The sequence below is a fragment of the Silurus aristotelis genome (genome assembly GCF_946808225.1).
Source record: "Silurus aristotelis genome assembly, chromosome: 6".
NCBI classification, from domain to species: domain Eukaryota; kingdom Metazoa; phylum Chordata; class Actinopteri; order Siluriformes; family Siluridae; genus Silurus; species Silurus aristotelis.
The window spans coordinates 28,409,737-28,432,968 of NC_139579.1; the positions used below are offsets into that span (position 1 = coordinate 28,409,737).

The 23,232-nt window shown below is 37.1% G+C and overlaps 2 protein-coding genes across 2 annotated transcripts in view; both read left to right on the forward strand.

The window, feature by feature from the left end:
* The window catches only part of cyp26c1 (cytochrome P450, family 26, subfamily C, polypeptide 1), a 12,290-nt gene extending 1,963 nt beyond the window's left edge, over positions 1-10,327 (forward strand). Inside the window, exons 2-6 of the mRNA XM_083544684.1 lie at positions 1,733-1,957; positions 3,492-3,767; positions 4,557-4,712; positions 6,753-7,190; positions 7,823-10,327. Coding sequence (XP_083400810.1) covers positions 1,733-1,957; positions 3,492-3,767; positions 4,557-4,712; positions 6,753-7,190; positions 7,823-8,200 — 1,473 coding nt within the window. The 3' untranslated portion in view covers positions 8,201-10,327. The remainder of the gene's footprint in view (positions 1-1,732; positions 1,958-3,491; positions 3,768-4,556; positions 4,713-6,752; positions 7,191-7,822) is intronic.
* LOC310727771 (up-regulator of cell proliferation-like) overlaps positions 1-23,232 on the forward strand; it is a 189,616-nt gene that overhangs the window by 134,435 nt on the left and 31,949 nt on the right. The gene's annotated exons all lie outside the window — the stretch shown is intronic.

Genomic DNA, 23,232 nt, shown 5'->3' on the forward strand with positions numbered 1-23,232 from the left:
AAGTTATTACTTGCATCATAGCTGTTATGGACAGTGATTCCCTCAACTTGCCATGGTACACAGAAACTGTACCTAGTCTGTCTTGAAGATTTTCGTATGTAGGAAAAAGTATTCAAATGCTCATATTTGAATAAATAAATAGTGTATTGCATTTATGTGGCACTCATTCTATCATTTGAACTGCAGCTTATCATTGTTTTATCTAATTTTATTTCTTTGTTTGTTTGTTTTCTTACGTATCATATAACGTTCAATGGAACATCTAAGTAAAACAGTTTTGTTATAGATGTAACAAACCAGCCGGCAAACTACATTATTTCAATATGTTCCCGATTGGGGGGAACATTTCAAAGTTTGTAAGGTGTTCCTCTATATGCATTTCAAAAAAGGTGTTTGGACTTCCAATGCACCCTTTGCAAAAGCCCACGTCAGTGTGGGTAAATATGCAAAGATATATATACAGAATGTAATATATAAGTGGATAAATGTAAAGCAAATACATATAAAGGCTTTGCGATTGTAAAATGTGCATGAGCTGTTGAGTAACTACATCAAATGAACATAAAGGCTCTGGGTGGTGTAGAAATGTGCTCCCTATTCACTACAAATGCAAAATGTAATTATTATTATTATACTTATGCACACAAGTCAAAATTAAGCACTGACCCACTGTTGCACTGACCTAATTACAACAGTGCAATATATAGCAAATAGATTATTAATGTTTATACCCAGTGATTATCTTTAGGTTTCTCCGACACCTCCTCATTTTATATGTTGAAAAAGGATGTAACATTCTGCTGACCAAGTCTCGTATTGATAAACGCAAATGACAGATTGCTTGTCGGTATGTTTTTAACTGTGTGACCACTTTAGCCTTTGCCAAGATCTTAGAGACTGCAAAATACTCACAACTAATCTGGAACCTTACTTTTGAAAGAAACGCATAGGGATTTTACTGGTTGCTTACTTATTCATTCATTCAATCATTCATTTTCTCCCGCTTATCCGTAATTCGGGTCGCGGGGGCAGCAGTCTAAGCAGGCCCCCGCCTTCGACTGCTGCCCAATCCTCACAGCACCGTCCCTTACGGTCCCTCCTGCAGGTGGTGAGCCCACGGGAAGTGCTTACTTATTATTATACTTATTTTCTGCTGTTTGAGGCCATTCGATTTTATTGTGACATTTAAAGATCTGGTACATCTCTGGCACAAAAAAAAAAAATTTTCAGTCTACTGCTCTGTTAATACATGTAAGAAATTATTTTCTTGCATGTGTAGACCTGAAAGTAAAAATACAGAATTCCCATCAGTTTCAGGCATAGAACCCTGCCAAAGCAAATCCAAAGCTCAATTTCAAAAGGCTCACGTTTTTGAAGTGAAGTACATAACTAGGTAGTTAGAAACCACAGAGTCCTTTGTGATTTAGCTTCGGTCTGTTTGGTGAGACTTAATAAACACACATACAGAACATCAAACTGACCTAAAATACACTTCTCTTTCCACCTGTCTTTCTGTCTGTCTGTCTGTCTGTCTGTCTGTCTGTCTGTCTGTCTGTCTGTCTGTCTGTCCTCCTTCTAATGATGATGATTTGATACGCTTGTTTTAAATCTTTCTTTCCTGCCATGTTGTCAAATGTTATTGCACTAGAAATTATTATTATTATTATTTTCTTACCACCATCTCTCTCTTTCTCTCTCTCTTTCTCTCACCCACCTGTCCTTCATGTCACAGGGCTCCAGCTTTCACATCTCCAGGCGAGAGAAACATGGAAAAGTCTTTAAAACACACCTTCTGGGGAAGCCAGTGATCCGTGTGACTGGCGCTGAAAACATTCGTAAGATCCTGCTCGGTGAACACACACTGGTGAGCACGCAGTGGCCGCAGAGCACCCGCATCATTATTGGACCAAACACACTCGTCAACTCTGTGGGTGAGCTGCACAAGAAAAAAAGAAAAGTAAGCAAATACTCCATGCTATGAAGCATGTAAGTGAACATGATATGTTTGACAAGTATTTTAATCTAAGCTTTAGAGTCTTTACTGTTCAACTATTAAAAAATGAAACTACATGTAACCCCTCTGCAAAAATGTTTTAGTTTTTAACAGAAATCAAACTATTATTAATACCGTAGGCCTTATTGTTTTTGAGTTATGGACCTCTGAATTTAACTGGCTTATACCTATACGATATCAATAAGAAATATTACTTTCAAAATGTGTGGTTATGGTTTCCACTTAAAAGAATGAATGAATAAATAAATGAATGAATGAATGATTAATGCACCAGTTTGGAGGCATTGATCAAAAACTAAATCTGTAATAAACAAGAATAAGACTGTTCACCAAATCAGTTAATGATAAAAACTAAATGTCTGCCTAAGAGTACAAATTCATTTGGTCCGTTTTTTTCTATGTCATGGTTCTTATTAATGCTGTAATCCTCCTTGAACAAACAAATCACTGGATCTCTGGAACTCTTGATGACCCTATTGATGGAAGATGTATATGTAGGTGTATGTAATAATACATCTGAAGCAAACATTGACACACCTGACCATTACACCCATTTGTGATTCTTCCCCCAAACTGTTTCTCGGCATCATAACCAGTTAGGACATTGTGATTGTGTCACGTCAGCTCATGCAATTATAACATAGGTGTGTAGTTTCGAAAAAACAGCTAAACACAGTGATGGTGCATGTTGTCGAACAGACAACCAATATTCTTTGGTGTGCAGGCAGTTGGAACACCACCTGGGGACTTCTTTAAGGCTGAACCCATTTCTACGTTCGTTGTGCACCACACCAGTACTTAATTGTAACCAATGGCAAGTGGTTATATTATACATGCCATGCTGGGAATAATAATAAAAAACTTTATTTGGTATAGCGCCTTTAAAAGAAATTTCTCAAAGCGCTTGACATAAAAGATAAAATTATAAGAAACACATAATATTACAGAACTAAAAGCAAACAAAATAAAAACCCAATAAATAACAAACAAAGAAGTCACATAAAAGCTACCCTAAAAAAGTACATTTTAAGATAGGATTTAAAAACACCCAGGGATTCTGCATTCCTAATCTCTAAGGGCAGGGAATTCCACAGTTTGGGAGCCAAAGAAGAAAAAGTCCGATCACCCACCGTTTTTAGCCTTGTTTTTCGGGTAGTTAAAAGACCAGCTTCAGAGGAGCGTAGAGCATGTGAAGGTTATAGGGCACGTAGCGTAGGGAGCGTAGGGCACGTGAAGTTATAATTTACTATTTGATTTATATGCACACTTTAGTTAAAAAGTTCAAAAAGACATTAACATGTGTATAATACAATAGGACTTTTAATTATGAGTGTTTACCATTATTAGAAAGCATGTAATTTATGTGCCATGTGATAAAATAAGTTGACATTTTTCAAATTAATGAACAATAATACAATAATACATACACAACAAAAAGGTTCGCATGTACCTTTTTTAATCCATTATATCTCCATAGATCCTGGCGAGTGTGTTCAACCAGACAGCACTGGAGACCTATCTGTCACGTCTTCAGGATGTGGTAAAGGGCGAAATCAGCAAGTGGTGTGCTGAAGCTGGCCCTGTAGAAGTTTATACTGCTGCAAGGTCACTCACGTTCCGCATCGCTGTGCGTGTCCTGCTGGGCCTGAAGCTTGATGAACAGCACATCACACACCTCTCGAAGACCTTTGAGGAGCTAATGAACAACCTGTTCTCTCTGCCTGTGGATGCACCTCTCAGTGGCCTGCGCAAAGTAAGAACTTAGTAAATCAAATCACCTCATTTCTAGGTTTATGTCCCATGTTTGTGGAAACAAGCTGCAGAAATTACTAAAAGGCTAGTTTATTTAACACTTGTATGTTCTTTTGTAACTGAAAGGGAAAAAACTCAGTAGAGTTCATTAAAAGCTTTAGAGAAATGTTTTGTGTAGTATACTATATACTGTATACTGTATATAAATCCAGATTTGGTTCTATGGGGACAAAGCGTCCCTTACGAGGGAATTATCAAGGTCCGTGACGTCTGAGTGACGTGGGGCCGCCTTCCCGTGGGCTCACCACCTGCAGGAGGGACCGTAAGGGACGGTGCTGTGAGGATTGGGCAGCAGTCGAAGGCGGGGGCCTGCTTAGACTGCTGCCCCCGTGACCCGAATTACGGATAAGCGGGCGAAAATAAATGAATGAATGAATGAATGGGGACAAAGCGAGAGGCAGCAGTGGTAAAATTAAATATTTGAGGCAACATAAGTGCAGAAGATGTGATTATAAACTATTACTTGTCTACAGCTGTACACAAACAGACGTTGTAGAGTAGATTGTTAATAGGAGTCCAGAAATGAACACAAGACAATCTTTTTAAAATTACAACAGTGGACAAATTTACAGTATTTATGTCAACTTATTTTGTAAGCAAAAGTATGACTTGGGCATAAATACATTTTAGAGAGTAAAGTTTATAATAATATACATGTGGCACTATCCACAGCAGCAGAGGGTGAGTAATTTCCCACTTATACGTTTTTTTTTTCAAATACGTCTTGCAGGGGAAAAAAGCACGAGACGTTCTTCATGCAGAGATGGAGCTCATCATCAAAGAGAAACTGAAGAAGCAGAATACAGATGATTACTGCGATGCTTTCGACTACATGCTGAGCGCTGCAAAGGAACACGATTACAATCTGACAATGCAGGAGCTCAAGGTACAGTATATTTGTTAAAGAAAATAAAAAGCTCTGACATGACCTGAAGTCCCAGTGGCACACATGTTAATGCATCTTTACGTAGACAACATTGTGCAAAAAAGTCCTGTTGCAGTAGTATAAATGCTCCTTTAAATAAAATTTATTATTATTATTATTATTATTATTATTATTATTATTATACATTTTATTTAAAGGCGCCTCTCAAAACACTCACGCACACTGTACACTGCACACTGTGATCATAAAAACAAGACAAACAACAGCTGTTTAACTGTTAAAATTAATTAGCAAATGTTAATCTAAAAAGGTGAGTTTTAAGGCATGATTTGAAAGTGGTCACAAAGTCACTTTCTCATATTAAAACTAAAGATAAAGTGAATCCCAAAGATGAGAAGCAGCCCAGCTAAATGCCCAAGACCCTACAGTGGCTAAAAGAACAGAAGGTACAACAAGGGAAACAGATGAAGAAGATCTGAGAGTACGCTTTGGGATGTAGGTATGAAGCAAGTCGGAGAGATATAAAGTAGCAAGATTATGAAGAGCTTTGAAAGTAAGAATCAGAATCTGTACTCGATTCTATATTTGACAGGAAGCCAGTGTGGATAATAGAGAACAGGAGAGATATGCTCCATGCAGGAAGTTCTAGTTATTATATAGACAGATGAGTTCTGGAGCAATTGATGTTTATGAAGTAGTTTATGAGGTAACCCAAACAATATTTACAAAAATCAATGTGTGAAGTAACTAGAGCATGTAGAAGAATAGCTGTGGAATTGGATGTAAAGAACGGATGAAGACGACTGAAGTTCTGTAGATGGAAGTATGCCGACTGAGTAATATTGTTCATGTGCTTTTCAAAATACAAGGTACTATCAAGAACAGCACCCAGACTCTTAACCTGAGAAAATGAAGAGATTTTAGGATAATCAATAGAAAGTGAGCAACTATGGAATTTTGACAGATTGGATTTCGTGCCAACCAGAAGAACATTGCAAGAGAAATAGTGAAGGCTTTAAGCTAATGATTTAAGGTTGGGTGTTCAATTCCAAGCACTCCTAATGTTTTTATTCTTTTGTTTGCCACTATTACATATTTCAATTCCATGTCACTTTGGTTAAATTGATTAACCGAGGCAGAACCAGAGTTCTGCCTCGGAGATACAATATTTATTATGCACATCACGATCTTTCTGTAGGTGAAAAATATATCCAATATAATCAATATATAATAGCATCTGTTCATTCAAGTTTATTACAGAAAGAAAAAAATCATGGCTTGCTCTCTAAATTCTTAGCATAAAAAATTATTTATTTGCTCATATTTGAGATCATTGGATCCACTGATAACAATCCTGTGAAAAGTATTTTTATCTTATGGTCTGAAGGAACAACGGAAGCTTCTGTAGAGTAGTACAATGCCTGCAGCCAGAAAATACATACTACATTATACCTTGTTGGTAAATGTAAATTAAACATCTTGTTTAATGAATCTGTGTAGACTAATAAGTATAGCTCTACAATATTGTTTGCTTACTTTATACTTTCATTTACGGTATTTAGTAGACGCCCTTATGCAAAGTGATGTACAAAAGTGCTTTGTTCACTGGTGAACTCTGGCTCACTAGGTTGCAACTTAGAATACCATAAGCCTAAAACTCTGTTGAGAGGAATTTTAGCAAGTTTTTGAGGGTGTTTTGCCTAAAGACATAAAACAAACAAGGAAATAAGTGCTAGTTCAAGCGTTTCAAGAAGAGATAGGTCTTTACCCATTGTTTAAAGATAAACTTGCATATTAGAAGCAAAACAATATTGGAACTACAGTCCAAAAGGCATTGGGGATCTTCCTGATGGCAGGTGTATACACAGTAGGATAATCAAAGGATGAAGTGAATTTGTTAACCTTCAACATCACTCATATTGATTTATAATGGGGAAAAAAAATGTGTTGTAAACATTATTTTGGTTTTAATAATATTGGCTATTTTGCAAAGAATAATTTTGCCTAAATTAGCCTGACTACAATTTTTTGGTGTAACAGGAAACAGCGGTGGAACTGATTTTTGCCGCACACTCCACCACTGCGAGCGCGTCCACGTCGCTCATACTTCAGCTGATGCGCCATTCCGAAGTCACAGAGCGAGCAAGGGCCGAACTGGAGGCTGAAGGCTTGATTGTGGATGCTCCCAGTTACTCTTGTTTTTGCTTTAATGAAAACAGTAGCACAAGTTCAAACAGTACGGCTGAAAAGTGTATAAATCATACGACACGGCACCAACTCATATCCAAACCTCTGCTCGAAAAAACAACCTGCCCTGATAGGCAGGAGAGCCATCGATTGTGGATCAGTGTCCCATACTTGAGGCTGGAGAAACTCAATCAGCTGTGCTACTTGGACTGTGTGGTGAAGGAGCTGCTAAGATTTCTCCCACCTGTGTCTGGGGGATATAGAACAGTTCTGAAGACGTTCGAGCTGAATGTGAGTAGACAAAAGCAGTGGAAAGAAGTGATTATTTAAAACAATTGGCTTAGTGGCTCATCAAAGAAGAACATTTCTACCTTTATAATCACAAGGAATAAGTAGTATATATAAATGATACACTCGGTCCAAATGTATTTCACAATTCAGATCAAAACCGGATAATGTATAAGAAATGATGTTGAATTAATCTGCTTTTAACACAGTGCAAGCTTCAGATTTGGTAATGAAAATGATTTCTGACATTGTTTGTCAACTTTTTATAATTTGTGCACTTTAGTTGTTTCAAAGCAACCAAATATCTGTCAAAGCTGATCATATATCTATTTTTATTCATAATATGTGCAGCATCCACAACACATTTTCACTAGGAAAATAAATAACATATGATGTTTATTCCACATTTTAATTTTTTTCATTAGTTTACTTTGTTTAATTTTGAAATCTACAATTACTGCAGGTACTGAAATATTCATATAATTAATGTTGTCTTGAACACTGATTATTTAATAGTCTCAGTCTTCACATAGACCTTAATGATTTCAATAAAGCTAGTCTTGAAATAATAGATGCTGCAATAAATAAGCTAATGCCACATCCCAATGTGCCTTCCTCTTTTCACTGATCTACAGGGTTACCAGATCCCAAAAGGATGGAGCGTCATGTACAGCATCCGGGACACGCACGAGACATCTCCTGCCTACACAAGCCCTGAGCTGTTTGACCCTGAGCGCTTCTTTGCTGACCGGGACGAGAGCAAGAACAGTCGGTTCAGTTATGTACCATTTGGTGGTGGCGTTCGCAGATGCATCGGCCGCGAGCTTGCTTTGTTGATTCTCAAAACACTCGGCGTGGAGTTGCTGGCCACAGCAGAATGGACATTGGCCACGGAGAATTATCCCAAAATGCAAACAGTGCCCATTGTTCACCCAGTCAACGGACTGCATGTCCATTTCAACTACAGGAATCATGCCAGTGGAAGAAATCGCAGGGAATCCACACACATATAAAAAAAAACAAAAAAAAAAACACCCCTCATATATATCAGTTACTTTATTTCTGAACTGCATTAAAGTGCTTTTCACTATTCCATTAATAAAATCAGCCCACAGGAGATGGCTGAAGTACATTTCAAAAAGAACTAATCCTAATCGAATGAATAAACGAGTCAATAAATGTTTTTAGAAAGGAAAAATAGATTTAACTAAGAACAAGGACAAATGCATTTAAATTGTCCTGATCATTGGGTGACAAAAGACTGGAGACTGGTATAATAGAACTGATACTGCAGAGCCCATACCCAGCAATTTCTAATAAGAAGAAAACTCTAAATGTTCGGTGAGCTAAATAAGCATCCTGGAACATGTGTCTCAAGGCAAATATTGTTGCAGTAGTGAACTGCTTTTTTCAGGCTGCTAACAGTTGGCTCAAAATGCATAGTCCTATGGTCAGACAAGTACTATTTAGATGAGATAAGATTTACAGACAGTTTGTTAATGTTGAAGGAGGACACCTATAATAATTGTGATCAACAACAATTCGTTTTTGCAATATACTGAATACATTTTTAGCTCAAATCGGTTAAAATGTAAACTTTGATTATTATTATTATTATTATTATTATTATTATTATTATTATTATTATTATTCATTATCAGTAGATCGATTAAACGTAATTATTAAGTGTTAAACAACTTACCAAAATTGGCAGACCATCCAATTTAATTCTGAACAAACTGGAACAGATAGAGAAATTGTTTTTCTCTAATTGTTTGTTTGGTTTACTTCATCTAGGCCATTGTAGTGCTGCATGATAAAGAGCCTCACAACTTAATTAGATGCATTTTCCTGTTAAGTAGCTAAATTCATTCATGACTCCCATTATTAACAAAGATTCAATTTCAGTGAGCCAAGTCTAGAAGCAGAAAAGCAAGAACAAATCTTTAACTGTACCTCCAAAATGATTGACCAGTGAGTTGGTGTATTTTGGCTCATTAACAAATCCTTTTGGCTCATTAACAAAACCCAAAAGTCTTCAGTGTATAGCAAAAAACTAAAGATTTGGCCTTGCAGTTCCGAAACTTTCTGAAAGAAATGCATGTAAAGTCATCATACCAAACATTCCTTCCCTATTATTAATATCATATTTAAATACAAAATTAATTATTGTTAAATTTTATTAAAACCACTTGCTTTAGGGCTTGACCATAACATTCCGAAAGTCCCTAGAAGCATTCTTCTCCAACATGTCCCTTTAAAGATCATTTATGTTATTGTTTTGATGAGGTTGTCATTGTAGATGCATGTACATACAATTGACTGGCATGATAGACTCATGTGGAACTAAAATACGTGAAACACACCATTAATAACTATATAACCTCATCTCCCCATGTCAACCTAATCCAGATGGGGCTTTAAAGTGTACTTAAACATCTGTATAACCTTTAATTATTAACCAAGCTCTTGTTTAGAAGAAAACACTCTTTTTATCACACTTTGTTTTTACCTTCATGTGTAAGTGATCTATTAACAAAATGTGGTTTTGTTTGGTAAATGAAGTAGGAATTTAAATAAGCTTTATTTATGATTAAGTTTTAAGTAGAGAAAATACGAAAAAAGGAATCTGTAGTTGCTAGGCTTACTACATTAACCTGGAAATGCTATTTTTTAGTGCTGGCTTCCAGATGTTTACGGTAGAAATGTAGAAATGTGATATTAGTTCACAATGGGTGAACATGCTATTAATTAACTCTTCATTTATCCCAGATGTCTACAATAGTGTGACATTTTTTCTCACCGCATTAACATGCGTAGAAATGTGCATTAGCTTCACACATAGTTAACAGGCTATTAATTATATTGCAAACTGTGAATAAAGGTCCTTTTGGAAGGATCTGTCTAAAACAGGGAAGGAGAAACCAGCAGCACTTTTACACTTTTATTTGTATATTTGTAATAATAATTTGTATGTGAGTTTTTTTTTTTTTCTAGAGTTGGTGCATGTCTCCATGGACATTTATTCAGTATTCTTTATTATCTCTATTATATTGGTCTTTAAATATGCCTATGGCTGACTGGCATTCAGTGTTTCTCCTGCTAAGTAAGACTGCTTAATAAAAAATGTGTATGGTTTATTTATGCTAAAGTTTTTTTTTCTATTTAAAATTCCATTATTCAATATGCAGAAAGTTGATGGACTCACCACTTGAGCATTATAATTATCAACACTGTTCATTTTACTGTGGCTAATATTTAAATAAAACGCTGGTTAAAATAAGAAGAATATCTGTTTAGCATCTGTAACATTTAGTTTTTTTTATACATAAAAATGGTCAGAGTAAATTTCAGCTTCAGAAACTCCATCCATGAGACACGCAAGTGTACACTTTTCTGTCCCTGAACTTCACACTGTCCACACTCTCTAGATACAGTTGTGTTCTTTTGAACACAAAGAATACATATTATATAGAATGGATTCTGAATATATTGAATAAAAACGCTGAATATATTGAATGAAAACGGAATATATTGAATGAAAACTATATATATTAAATGAAAACTGTAAATATATTTAAAAGATTCTGAATATATTGAATGAAACCTGACGTCATCAAGGCTCAGCCGCCATCTTGTACTTCAGGCAAAATAAAAAAAAATATATATATATACTTTAGGCAGAAGGAGTGAGTCAGCAATTTCAAGAAATGAAAACATGGTTTGAAATAAAGTCAGAATTGCGATAAAAATAGTCTGAATTCAGATTTATTTTCTCACAATTGCGAATCTATTCAATATATTCAGACTTTTTATTCAATATATTCAGAATCCAATCAATATATTTGGAAATCATACAAGTTTTTATTTAATCCTCTCATGAATAAACTAAACGTCATGCCATATATATATATATGTATTATGTAGATAAAAAAACTCACCGAATCCTGTTTTTAAATATGTTTATGTACATAATGTTGAATAAATAAGACGTATACAAAGGAAGTACATATTAGACAAATGTCTGTGGTTGTCCATTATTCTGCTAAAGTAAGCAGTTCTTACATTCCGGCTACATATATTAAAACAAAACGTACGACTCTAGTGAAGCTAGGGATATGTTTTGCGAGACTTGCCGAAAGCAAGAAAGTGGGTCACCACACTGATGCACACATGTACAGACATAAAACTGAGAAAAGAATTTGTCTGACACCAACTCACTGACACACTAAGTATACAGCTTGAGGGTATGCAGACGTTTATTAGAACTGTATGAGGGAAGGAGGGTATAGTGAGCTACAGAGAGGTAACCCAAAGATTACAAATATAATAAGCAATCAATGGATAAATGGAAATTAGAATTAACAATGGAGGGCAAATAATAGAGCAGGAAAAGAAACAAGAAAGTTACTGGATTCACATAAATGTGTGCATGTTTTTTTCTTTTTTTTTTTTCTTTGTCTTTTTTATGTAAACAAAACAATGAAATCATGCTGTTATAGAACATGAATCTGCAACTGGGTGCTATAATGAGTCCCGACATGAAACGGAGCTAATGCTGCCACTATGAAATTGATTATATCCCAAAACCAGAACCTGTTCCATTGCTCTTATATGACGGCACTTTGCCTGAGATTTTAATCTTATGTAATTTCTTAAATATTGATTACAATAGAAAGTATTTTTATCTGTTTATGGTTACCTTTTATTGTATGTGCTGCATTATATTTAAACTTATGAATGTCTTTCATGTTTTCATGCTAATGAGAAAATAAGTTTCTTTATGTTTACCGCTTCCCAAAATTATAGCACTAAGGTGATTTTTGACGCAAAACTCTTTGAGGATGACTGTGTTATGCACCTTTGTAATCATCTCGCTTCACATCTAGCATGTAATCTGACTTTAGATCCACCAAGCCCTTAAACAGGATACCTACAAATAAATAAAAAACATGAATGTGGTAATAAATACCCAATATAGAGATTTAAAACTAAAGTCATAACCATGGTTAATCCTTCACAAAGATTCTGATCTTAGAGATCTGATAGTGTTTGTGCATGTCTAGGGTAAGTCTTGACCTCCATTGGCAGCATCAGTAAGTGTGTGTAGGAATGCAGAAACAGCAGCTGGTGTCTGCACTGTAATTACAACCTCACACCAATGCTTCCTGCTCTAAACACACACACACAAAAAGTATGGTGCAAAAATGAGGGCAAAGTTGAGGGCACTCTCAAGCTGGCTCTCTCTCTCTCTCTTTTACACACACACACACACACACACACACACACATATACACACACACACACACACACACACACACACACACACACACACACACACACACACATTTATTTTTCTTTTGTAGCTGTTTTAAATTCACTTGGTTTTGTTCTCAAGGTCACATGCAAACAGTACATTTGGTGCACCATCAGTCTGCATAGTCAGTTATCATCATAGTATCTGATACATTTCAGAAAGTTCTGTTATTTTATTATTTCTAAATAAAGGTTTTGATAGAAATCTACCAATTTTAAAAAATTCAACAAAACACCAGCAAATGGCACAAAAATATGAGAATATTGATTGTAAATTTTTATATATAAAAATATAAATATAATTTTGCCTTGATCTGTAGACATTATTTTGTAAATCACCAACACAAGAGATAGAGGGGAAAAGGAGACAAATCGGTGACCGAGTCAAGAAATACAGATTCAGAGGTAAAGTGGACCCAAAATTGCTTGGTACAAGATAGTATAGTACATCTAGCCTGAAAGATAACATTAAGTTTGTTAATATCTTCTGTCGCACATAGTAGGCCTATGTAGGTTTATGACATTAAATATATGTGTAGGATGGTGTTCTGTACAGTGTGCACTGTAGTTCATTAGCTAGAAATAATGCAATAGTATTTTACCTATTATTTTACCAATAATATGCTTACAGATAAGAAATTAAAGATCTGAGACTTGACTTGAACTTTCAACGGAGACAACTAAAATGTGATTCAGACTTGCAAAAAGTACCTTGTAAAGGTATCTGTTGGCATGGGTTCAAACTATCATCCGAGCTAGAGGCAGGAAATCCACAAAGATACCTGGATGAGGCCTGGATATGTAAGGTGACCAAGAAGCACTTAATCATTGACATAAGGTGGTATCTGGAAATGCAGCAATGTGCATGTGGAAGAATATATATATATGCTTGAAATATACGTGCTTGAAATTTCTTTATGTACATGATGTGCGTTAATAAATGAGAATGTGCATGCACGTGTTTTTGAAGGTTTTTTTTACACAACAGCGTTGCTGCGATTTGTTTGATGAAGGCATGCTATAAAAATACATACAGTACATGTTTATCTGTCATGAATCCCCCTGCCACGCCCCCTTCGGTGTTTTCTCGGCCGCTTTCTCTGAAGCTCCCGGCTTCAATCGCGCACATATGGTGCTCGTTTAGCATCATCACCAGCTCCTATTTAAACTTCCACACTCTCACTGTCCGTTATTGTTGGTATATGTTGGTTCACGGCGGTCGTTGTTATCGCTCATGCGTATCCCGGTACGTGTCTTCCCACCGGCACTCTCTCAACGGCTGCGCTTTTCTTCCCAAAGAAGAAAACATATATATATGTATGTATGTATGTATGTACGTATGTATGTATATATATATATATATATATATATATATATATATATATATATATATATATATATATATATATATATATATATATATATACATACGTACATACATTTTGAATAGAAAAAAAATGTTCCTGTTTGCAGAGGAACTAGGACATTTAGTGTGAGCTGATAAACAACTAAGTGACAGTCATGTCAATTGCAAAGTCGAAAAGCAAGTGAATGAATGCAGAAGAAATTCTGGGACTGGTAGATGAAGTGTCTTAAGATGACTATGAATTGTCACAATTTTCCTAGAATCAAGACCACCTCTCAATCCTATTAACCTGGGAGTAACCCTCCAAAAAAACCTTGTTGAGTGTGTTTAATAAGTAGCTTGTCTGCCCATTTCAGTTCATTTTAAGCCTGAACAGAAAAGGCAAATAGAAAACATAGAAATAGGACTGTATCCTACTTGCATAATGTCTAAAACAAGGCCTCCATCACACATGCTTTGGGAATGCTTCCGCATTGCTCATGCTTTAAATCATGTGTGTAATCCGGCCAACGGCAAGACGCAACATCATGACCAGAAAGCTACAAAATGTGCATGCAGTGGAGCCGACGCTAGCTTCTGCGAATGAGATGGGAAGCGCTGCAGGGATGCAGGGAGTGTGGCTCGAAGATGCAGTGTCTCGTTACCTCAGGGAAGTAAGGTTACATACGTAACCTAGAGACGTTCCCTTTCAGGAACTTGAGCTGCGTCATGACGCTTTGGGAACGAGTGTCCAATCATGCCACACTGACCAGTCCTTGCCTAATGTGTGGGAGCACATCCAGAGCACAGGACAAAGGAGCCAGGTGTGGCTCTAAGGTCGAGTTCTTCGGGGTGGACCAGCATGCAGCGTTGCAAATGTCCTGAAGTGGGTCTTTAGCGGACCAAGCCGTAGAAGCCACCATACTCCAAATGGAGTGAGCCTTTATCCCCTGCTAGACCCAGCAGGTGAGGCAGGAGAAAGGGACGCACCTGTCTCCAGGCCCTCTGACAGGTCTGCTTGCAAACCCCATGACATCCGATGCTGCTTTGCCTTGGCAAAAGCGGGGCCCAAGCAGTGGGGGATAGCACTCTCCTTGAAAAACACTCTCTGCGAGCGGTGAGTACGCCATGCAACTACAATGTGAGCAGTTGGCTTACCTGAACAAACAGAAGCTAGTGTTGGCTCCACTGCATGCCAATTTTGTAGCTTCCTGCTTATGATGTCACCCCGCCGGTGATGTCGCATCTTGCTGTTGGCCAGATTACACACGCGATTCAGAGCGGGAGCAACGTGGAAGCGTTTACAAAGTACCAATTTAGGCTAAAGGTCTATAGCAAGTTTAATGCATGTACATTAAATAATCTAGGAGGACTATCATTTGGGTGTCAGAATAATAAAAACTTATAAAAACAGCTTGAACAGCAGAACAGAAGATTGCTTTGTTAAGCCAACCTAATCATTGCTTACAATCATTCCGGAAATATTAACTTGATCAAACAGAACAAAGTCATTCCAAAAAACCTGAATGTCTACCAGCTTCCGAAAAGGAATTCAAAGCATTTGCATTCCACACTTCTTTCTTAGTATGTTTATGACAAGAAAACATGAACATTTAATTCTTACTTGTATCTAATCACTGCACTTAATAACAGTCAGCACAAACTGACCCTCCATTCCAAGTGTATTTCAGTACTATATGCAACTGTAGCCAGAAGGTCTTCTGTGGAGTCCAATTCCTTTCAGGGTTTTTATGTGTCATCTCAAGATATTTTTTTCCTTGCGACGGACAATTGGCTTGTTCATTAGGTATCTAAAAGTACACCCAGATTATTATTACATTACTCGCTAATGTTAATATAAAAGTGCAAAACACTGAAGATGTTGGGGTTTGAGAAAAATAGCTTTCATTTCCTGCTATTAGAAATTGTTAAACAACTATGAACATATAACTACAACACACAATCATATACAATATAGCTTTAATAACACCAATTAACCTTTCGTGGAAAGATATATTAAGAAAACATCAGCCAGCATTGGCATGTATCATATAGATTTCGAAGTCCCTCATTACTTCGAATGCAGGGCAATCATAAGCTGATTAAACCTTGTAGGTAAATTCTGTACCTTACCCAATAAACAAAAAGCCAAAATGAATTTAATGGAATGAGGGTGGAGACATGGTGTAGGTGGGATGCTGGAAGGTTTCTTCCGAATAGGGTGTGTGAGCTATGCAAACACAGTCTACTTGACCTTTCGTTATTGGCTCTTTGAAGAGGAAACTTGCAATGTAGAGAAATTTTAAAGAGAAAAAACAGTAAAACAGCCAAAAAGCACGACTTGTAGCAAGCAAAAGACCTGCGTATATAAAGCAATGATTAAATTTTGCAATTTTTTTTTCATGAAAAGAAAAGTTTGATGAATACACACACTGAAGCAGAATTAATGTGTTTTTATTAGAATAAACTTTCAACTGGACTAAAATTATAACACATTTAGAAATACAGTGAAACCCTCTGTACTTAGTCACTTAAACCTGAACATTGGAAATTACCTCCTACTAGTATTGAATGTGCAAAAGAAAGCAACAACGCGGCATTAGTGTCACCATGTGACAAGCAAAAGTACAGTCTGTTTCCTTTAATCCTGAGAATCTACAGACATAGACTCTCTACTAAATACTAAGGCACCTTGCCTTAAAAAAGGGGAAAAAAAACACTTTATAAATGAACAATTAGAGACATCAGAGAGTGTCTCTGTGTCGCCTAAACTCAAACGCATTCTTTGATAACGTTTTTCCATTGACTGACACAAATCCAAAAGACGTTAAGAGTGTTTCAGGGTTCAGTGGAAAGCTGACTGGCACTCATTCATTATATCAGAACACATTTAGCACCATCCTAATTACCACTGCACCTTGATTCAAGTGCACAATTATCAAATTATATTCTTCATAACTGACAACGTTTTCACTAAGCGCTCCATGTGCCAGATCCGGCACTGGGTGGCTTCGAAAATTTCTGTGGAAGTTCAACAGTAGGTCAAGGTGTTCCAAGCCAGCAGTCTTTCTCACCTCAGGGTGACATACCTGCATTCATGACTAACTACTAGCTTTACACAAACACTAATCACATCCTCTCCCACACACCACACGAATACACAAATACAGACCGTGGCATGTGGGCACATTTATCTGAGCTGCTCTCTCAAAAGAAGCAAGAAAACAATTGTGAGAGATTATCTGATAATGATAAAATTCATCTGTGCATAACATTGCATCAAATCCTTCCACAGTGTGCTTAATGTCCTTTTAAATATTATAGAGAGTTCATCAGGACCTTGGCAACAGTAACCAATGTAAGCTTGGAAAAATAAAGTTTATATAGGTGCAGAAACATCAGCCAAAGCGAGACAGCAAACACAGATAATTAGCTTAGTTCAGTAAAGAAGTATTTAGATCTGAAATAAAGTGGACCAGGAACATTTTGTAAAAAGCAAATGTGGACTCCAGTTGTATTGTAGTAATATGCGATAAAAAAGAAAAAAAATGGTAGTATCATGTGCCACCCCTAGTTAAACAGTAGCCACAAGTTTCTTTAGCAATATTCTTTAGCTGTATAGACTGCACTATAATGGTAGAAGGAGGAACAAGAGTAAACCAAAAACAACCAGAATTAAGGTTGTGAATTAATAATGTTGAAGCATTCCATCTTATTTAGAAGTCCCCAGTTATTGGTAATAAAATGACATAGCTGGGTGTGTATGTGCCATATGAATAAAAACTTGCCTAATTTGAGAGGATGATTTTTGACAGGTTTGCATATTGGATGCCATTGTGGTTTTTAAAATAAACCTTGACCTTATTTCAAAGATGGGTCTGTGTGTGTCACAATAAAATTCCAACAAATAAATGGCGAGGTGGAAAAAAAAAGCATTATTTGTGTGCAATAAAACATGAAACTTCATGAGACTCTGAGCTTATCTAGGATCTCCTTCATCTACTTATCCTGAACATTTTAATGGAACATTCAACAACAGCAAAATGTTCCAGGAGAGCAAATTTTTAACATGCAGAATCCTGTCCAATACCATGTGCCATGTGTGAGGAGTTGTGGTATTGTATGAGAAAGTCAGGTGTGTCAGAGAAGTATGTGAGGGTGGTGCAGGACATGTAGGACAGTGTGCAGCAGTTAAGTGTGCAGTAGGAACGACAAACTGGTTCAAGGTGGAGGTGGGACTGCATCAAGGATCGGCTCTGATCCCTTTCCTGTTTGCAGTTTAGTGGTGCGGTTGCAATGGGTAAAAGTGGTGAGGGTGGATGAGTTTAAGTACCTGGGGTCAACAGTGCAAAGTAATGGAGAGTGTGTTAGAGAAGAGAAGAAAAGAGTGCAGGCAGGGTGGAGTGGGTAAAGAAGAGTGGCAGGAGTGATTTGTGATAGAAGAGTATCTGTGAAAGGGAAAGGGAAAGTTTATAGGACTGTGGTGAGACCTGCGATGTTGTATGGATTAGAGACAGTGGCATTGAGTAAAAGACAGGAGGTGGAGCTGGAGTTGGAGTTGTTGAGATTTTCATTTGGAGTGATGAGGATGGACAGGATTAAAAATGAGTATATTAGAGTGACATTGCATGTAGGATGATTTGGAGAGGTGAGAGAGGCGTGATTGAGATGGTTTGGACATGTGCAGGGGAGGGACATGGGGTATATCGGTAGGAGAATGCTGAGGATGGAGCCCATACTAAGGAGGAAAAGAGGAAGTCCAAGGAGGAGGTTTATGTATGTGGTGAGGGTAGACATGCAGGTAGTTGGTGTGAAAGAGGCAGATGTAGAGGACAGGGTGATATGGAGACGGATGATCCGCTGTGGCGACCCCTAATGGGAGCAGCTATAAGAAGCAGTTCTTAACTATTAGTTAACAATAAGGATACCTAATTATCCATGTTTTTTTCTCTTCCTCTCACCCCCTATACTCTTTTTTCCTATTTCTCTGTGTGTTGAGTTAACATTTTCTTGAGGTACCAGTGATACTGTCCCTTTCTTCTTTCCAGATCTGCCTGAGTCAACCTGATGCCTACCTCTGGATGGAGTTCTTTTTCGATATGAGATCATTCGCTGCTGAGTACAGTTCAGCATGAACCGTATAAAGATCCTTGGAGTTAAACTCAAAACTTAGGATAGATTTGGATTATAATTAATGTAACCAGTTTTCTACAGTGGTTTAGGACTATAATTGCCATAAACCTTTTTTTGCATTCAAGTGCCCATCAGTGAATAGTTGATAGAACTATTATGAATGAACATTCAGTGGCACTCAGATGACATCTGTTGGGTTCCGTTTAAAGTTTGGTTCCTCTCAAGGTTTCTTCCTCATTCCATATCAGAGAGATTTTCCTTGCCACTTTCTCCACTAGCTTGCTCATTCAGGATCAAATTATAGGGACTTTCATACATTTATAATTTATACATTCAAAATGATTTGTAATCTATTGATTCTGTAAAGCTGCTTTGAGACAATGTCCATTTTTTACAAGCACTTTACAAATAAAATAAATTGAAATTCTCCAGGGTAATGAACATTTTTTTCACAGCTATTGTGTTTGCTAAAAGCTGACAAGCAAAATCAGAATGTAGTTTAGGTGCATCAGACATGAACTACATTCCCTTTATAAGTACAGTTACATGCTTAGAGCTTAAAACAATAAAAAAAATAAATGTATCGGAAGATACATAATAATAGATTAGTAATTAAACCTTTTGCCATTTTAGCCATTGAAACCCAAAATTAAAACAAGGAATCAAACTTAAGAGTTGAGCAGGTCTTGGAGAAAATAAACAAGTTTGCTTATAACTGATTTCTGTGCTTTATTTCAGTATTCTTTTTTGTATTCAGTTACACAAACACACACACACACACACACACACACACACACACACACACACACACACACACACACACACACACACACATTCATACAAACACACACACATGCAGGGTACTAGTGCAAGCAAAACCAACCAACAAAACTTTTCATGAGTAATTCTGAGCAAACTAGATATTTAATATAAATTGTGAATGAATAAATGTATTAATAAATAAATAAATTTGATAGTCCATATTACATAACATTTATTATATTAAACAGTAGTACTCTCTTGTTTTGTTTGTAAATATTGGCACCTTAATATGCATGTGCATGTAACCCTGGCTCTACTTTCCCCTCTATCAGTATTTAAATTTGCTCTGTTGACTAAAGCTGTAAAAAAAAAAAAAAAGAAAAAAAGTAATAGTAATTAGAGGTTTAATTGCTGGGTGGATATAGTGATATATAGTAATATAGTGATCCTAGTACACCATTCGTCGTGTGTCAGCACCATCTTGGGGCCAAGTGCGATATTACAGGAGTGTGAAGACAATAAGTCGTCATTTATTTATTTTTTTATTTTCATATTGTATATACTACGAAATCCCTAAGAGGCCATGTATTATAGAATTTTTTTTCTTTCTTGCTTTCTCGTGATCACGTTTTAATCTTCTTGTTATCTTGACATAACAAGGGTGGTTTTCTCATGATCACGATATAATTTTCCAGCCATAACAAAAGCTGTTTTCTTGTGTTCTTGGCATAATAAACATTGTTTCCTCATGATTAGTACTTATTTTTTCTATGTATTTGGCATAAGAACACGTGCTAGAGATGGAATCATGATGGCATTATGGATGATCCCGAGAGATGGCAAAACTACACACATCCTTCACTTTTCATCCTTAAGTAGAAGCACAGATACTCATGTTTTAAAATACTCTGGGAAAAGGTTGAAGTACTGACTATACTTTTTTACTCAAGTTAAAGTAAAGAAGTTTGGGCTCTGACATGTACTTTAGTAAAAAGTAGCCATTATTACTACCGGTTTTAGTGTCACATTTGTAACTGAACTTCACCTCATATATTAATACAAAAATATAAAAAATGTTGTTACTTAATGAATGTATCCAGGCTGAATAACTACCACATAGAACACAAGCAGAGAAAAGATGATGATGATCAAATGATCAGGAATGTCTCTGTTCTCACTCATGTTTACATCGCTGACTCTCTCTGTCTCATCCATGTTAACCCTATAGTTCTTATTGCTTTCTGCCTTGCTCATTGTTAGCTTCATAAACTAGCCTTCATCTGTGGTGCATGAGAGCAAGGAAATGATACACCAGTGGTATATTGAAAAAGCCGACAGTTGATGTGCTAAGAATTGTGCACAATAATATAAATAAAAAAAAAATGTAAAAATTCCACCCAAAAGATTAAAACCAAAGTGATGAGTCTGGTTTGAAAATGTAAAAAGTAGAAGTACAGATATTTGTGCCAAAAAATGTAATAAGTCAAAGTAAATAGTTGTCCGAAAAATAAATAGTTAAGTACTGATACCAGAAAAATCAGCTTAAGTACAGTAACTAAGTACAGTACTTCAATACTTTCTGCCTCTAATGATCGCATTTGCTTTTACTAGAAAACAATATCTGTTAAGGCGAGATCATGAGAAAATTATGCCATGATAACGAGAAAACATGATAGAAAAAATGTTACATTGCAAATGAGCTGGGAAAAATTTGAGGAAGTTGTAGGAAGTTTATAACACCAATTAACTCATTTTAAATGCAAGGGGAAGTGGTACCTCAGTGTTTCATTTAATATTTGATTTCTGACCAGAAGGTTATTGAGCTCAAATTTCAGCACCACTAAGCTGCCACCTGGGCGGTTGAGCAAGATGCTAAAACCTTAACTGCTCTTTTGTATAATTGTTACTCACTTTGGCATCCTCCAAATGCAATAAATGTAAATTTAATGTAATTGTAAAATGCTGTAAAGTAGTAAAGTTTAAGGTATGACTGTGAATCAAATGAGTTACAGTCTCAGCACCACCAAGCTGCTGCTGCTGAGACTGTAACAATCCTCAAGGGCTATCTATCGATCCATCTATATCTCTAACTACTTATCTATCAAAGCCATGATCCACCTTCAGGGTTAAGTCAAATAAGCGGAACTGTTCCTTCCCATTCTTGTTTTCGGTGGGAGCGAGTTTAATGTAACACCAGAACAGTTCCGGGTTTTTTCCGTGTAAACAGGCTGACGGAGCTTGCTAATGAGGGAATGAGTGGCAGCTGGGCAATGAGCAGAGATTGGGCCACGCGGGGTATGGATTTGTGAGGGGGATTATAAAAGGATCCGGTTGATGTGCAGCAGCAGAAGAAACTTTGGAGCGAAATCTTTGGGGTTGATGCAGACTGGAGGAAATCTTTGGTTGTTGATCCTGTCGAGCAGTACACGAGAGGGCAGATCGTTAACGGACGGGAAAGACTGTATGCAGAGAAGGAAGAGCTGGAGAGCAGTGGTATGATTGAACTGCGTTATCTCATCGAACAGATAAGTGTTGTCTGCCAGTCCTATTAGGAAGTAAATGCCTGTAGTGCCCGCTACCTGCTATAATGTGGTGAAGCCGCCCCGGCGTTCAGTGAGTTCTGTTGTGAAGCCTTTCAATGTCAGTTGTGTTCCCATAGTCAACCACCTACACAGCTTGGATGTACAGTTTGTCAGTTGAGCGAAGAGAGTCGGCCGGGACCACGAGAGGAGACCCTATTCACTGTGAGTTGATGTGAGTTGCAGTGCCTAATGTGAAGTGAACACGTGCGATCATTTGAAGTGACTGAATTGTGCACTGGTGTGGAAACTGTAATTTTGTGTCTGCCCGTTCTCCAGTTGGCTACTTGTGGGCTCTGAAGGTCAAACTGAAATTAATTAACTGCTGTGTGTTGAGCATATGCTGTACAGGAATGCAGCTCTATTCTGTCTGAGTTGAAGAGGATTTATGAGAGATCTATGCATTGATGTTCTGTGGTAAGAAGACCCAGTTGTTGACTGTCAAATCCTGTACTCATCACTGTTGTTCTGTGAACCTAGAGAAACTGTCCTTCGCCATTGAATGTTGCTACTACTGCCCTATGGAAAGAAGACCCAGTTGTTGACCGTCGAAACCTGTACTCACCACTGTGGTTCTGTGAACATAGAGAAACTGCCCTCTGCCATTGAATGCTGCCATCACTGCTCTGTGGTAAGAAGATCTAGTTATTGATTGTCAAATCCTGTACTCACCACTGTTGTTCTGTGAACCTAGAGAAACTGTCCTTCGCCATTGAATGTTGCTACTACTGCCCTGTGGAAAGAAGACCCAGTTGTTGACTGTGGAAACCCGTACTCATCACTGTGGTTCTGTGAACATAGAGAGATTGCCCTCTGCTATTGCATGCTGCCATCACTGCCCTGTGGTAAGAAAATCTAGTTGTTGATTGTCAAATCCTGTACTCACCACGGTTGTCCTGTGAATGTAGAG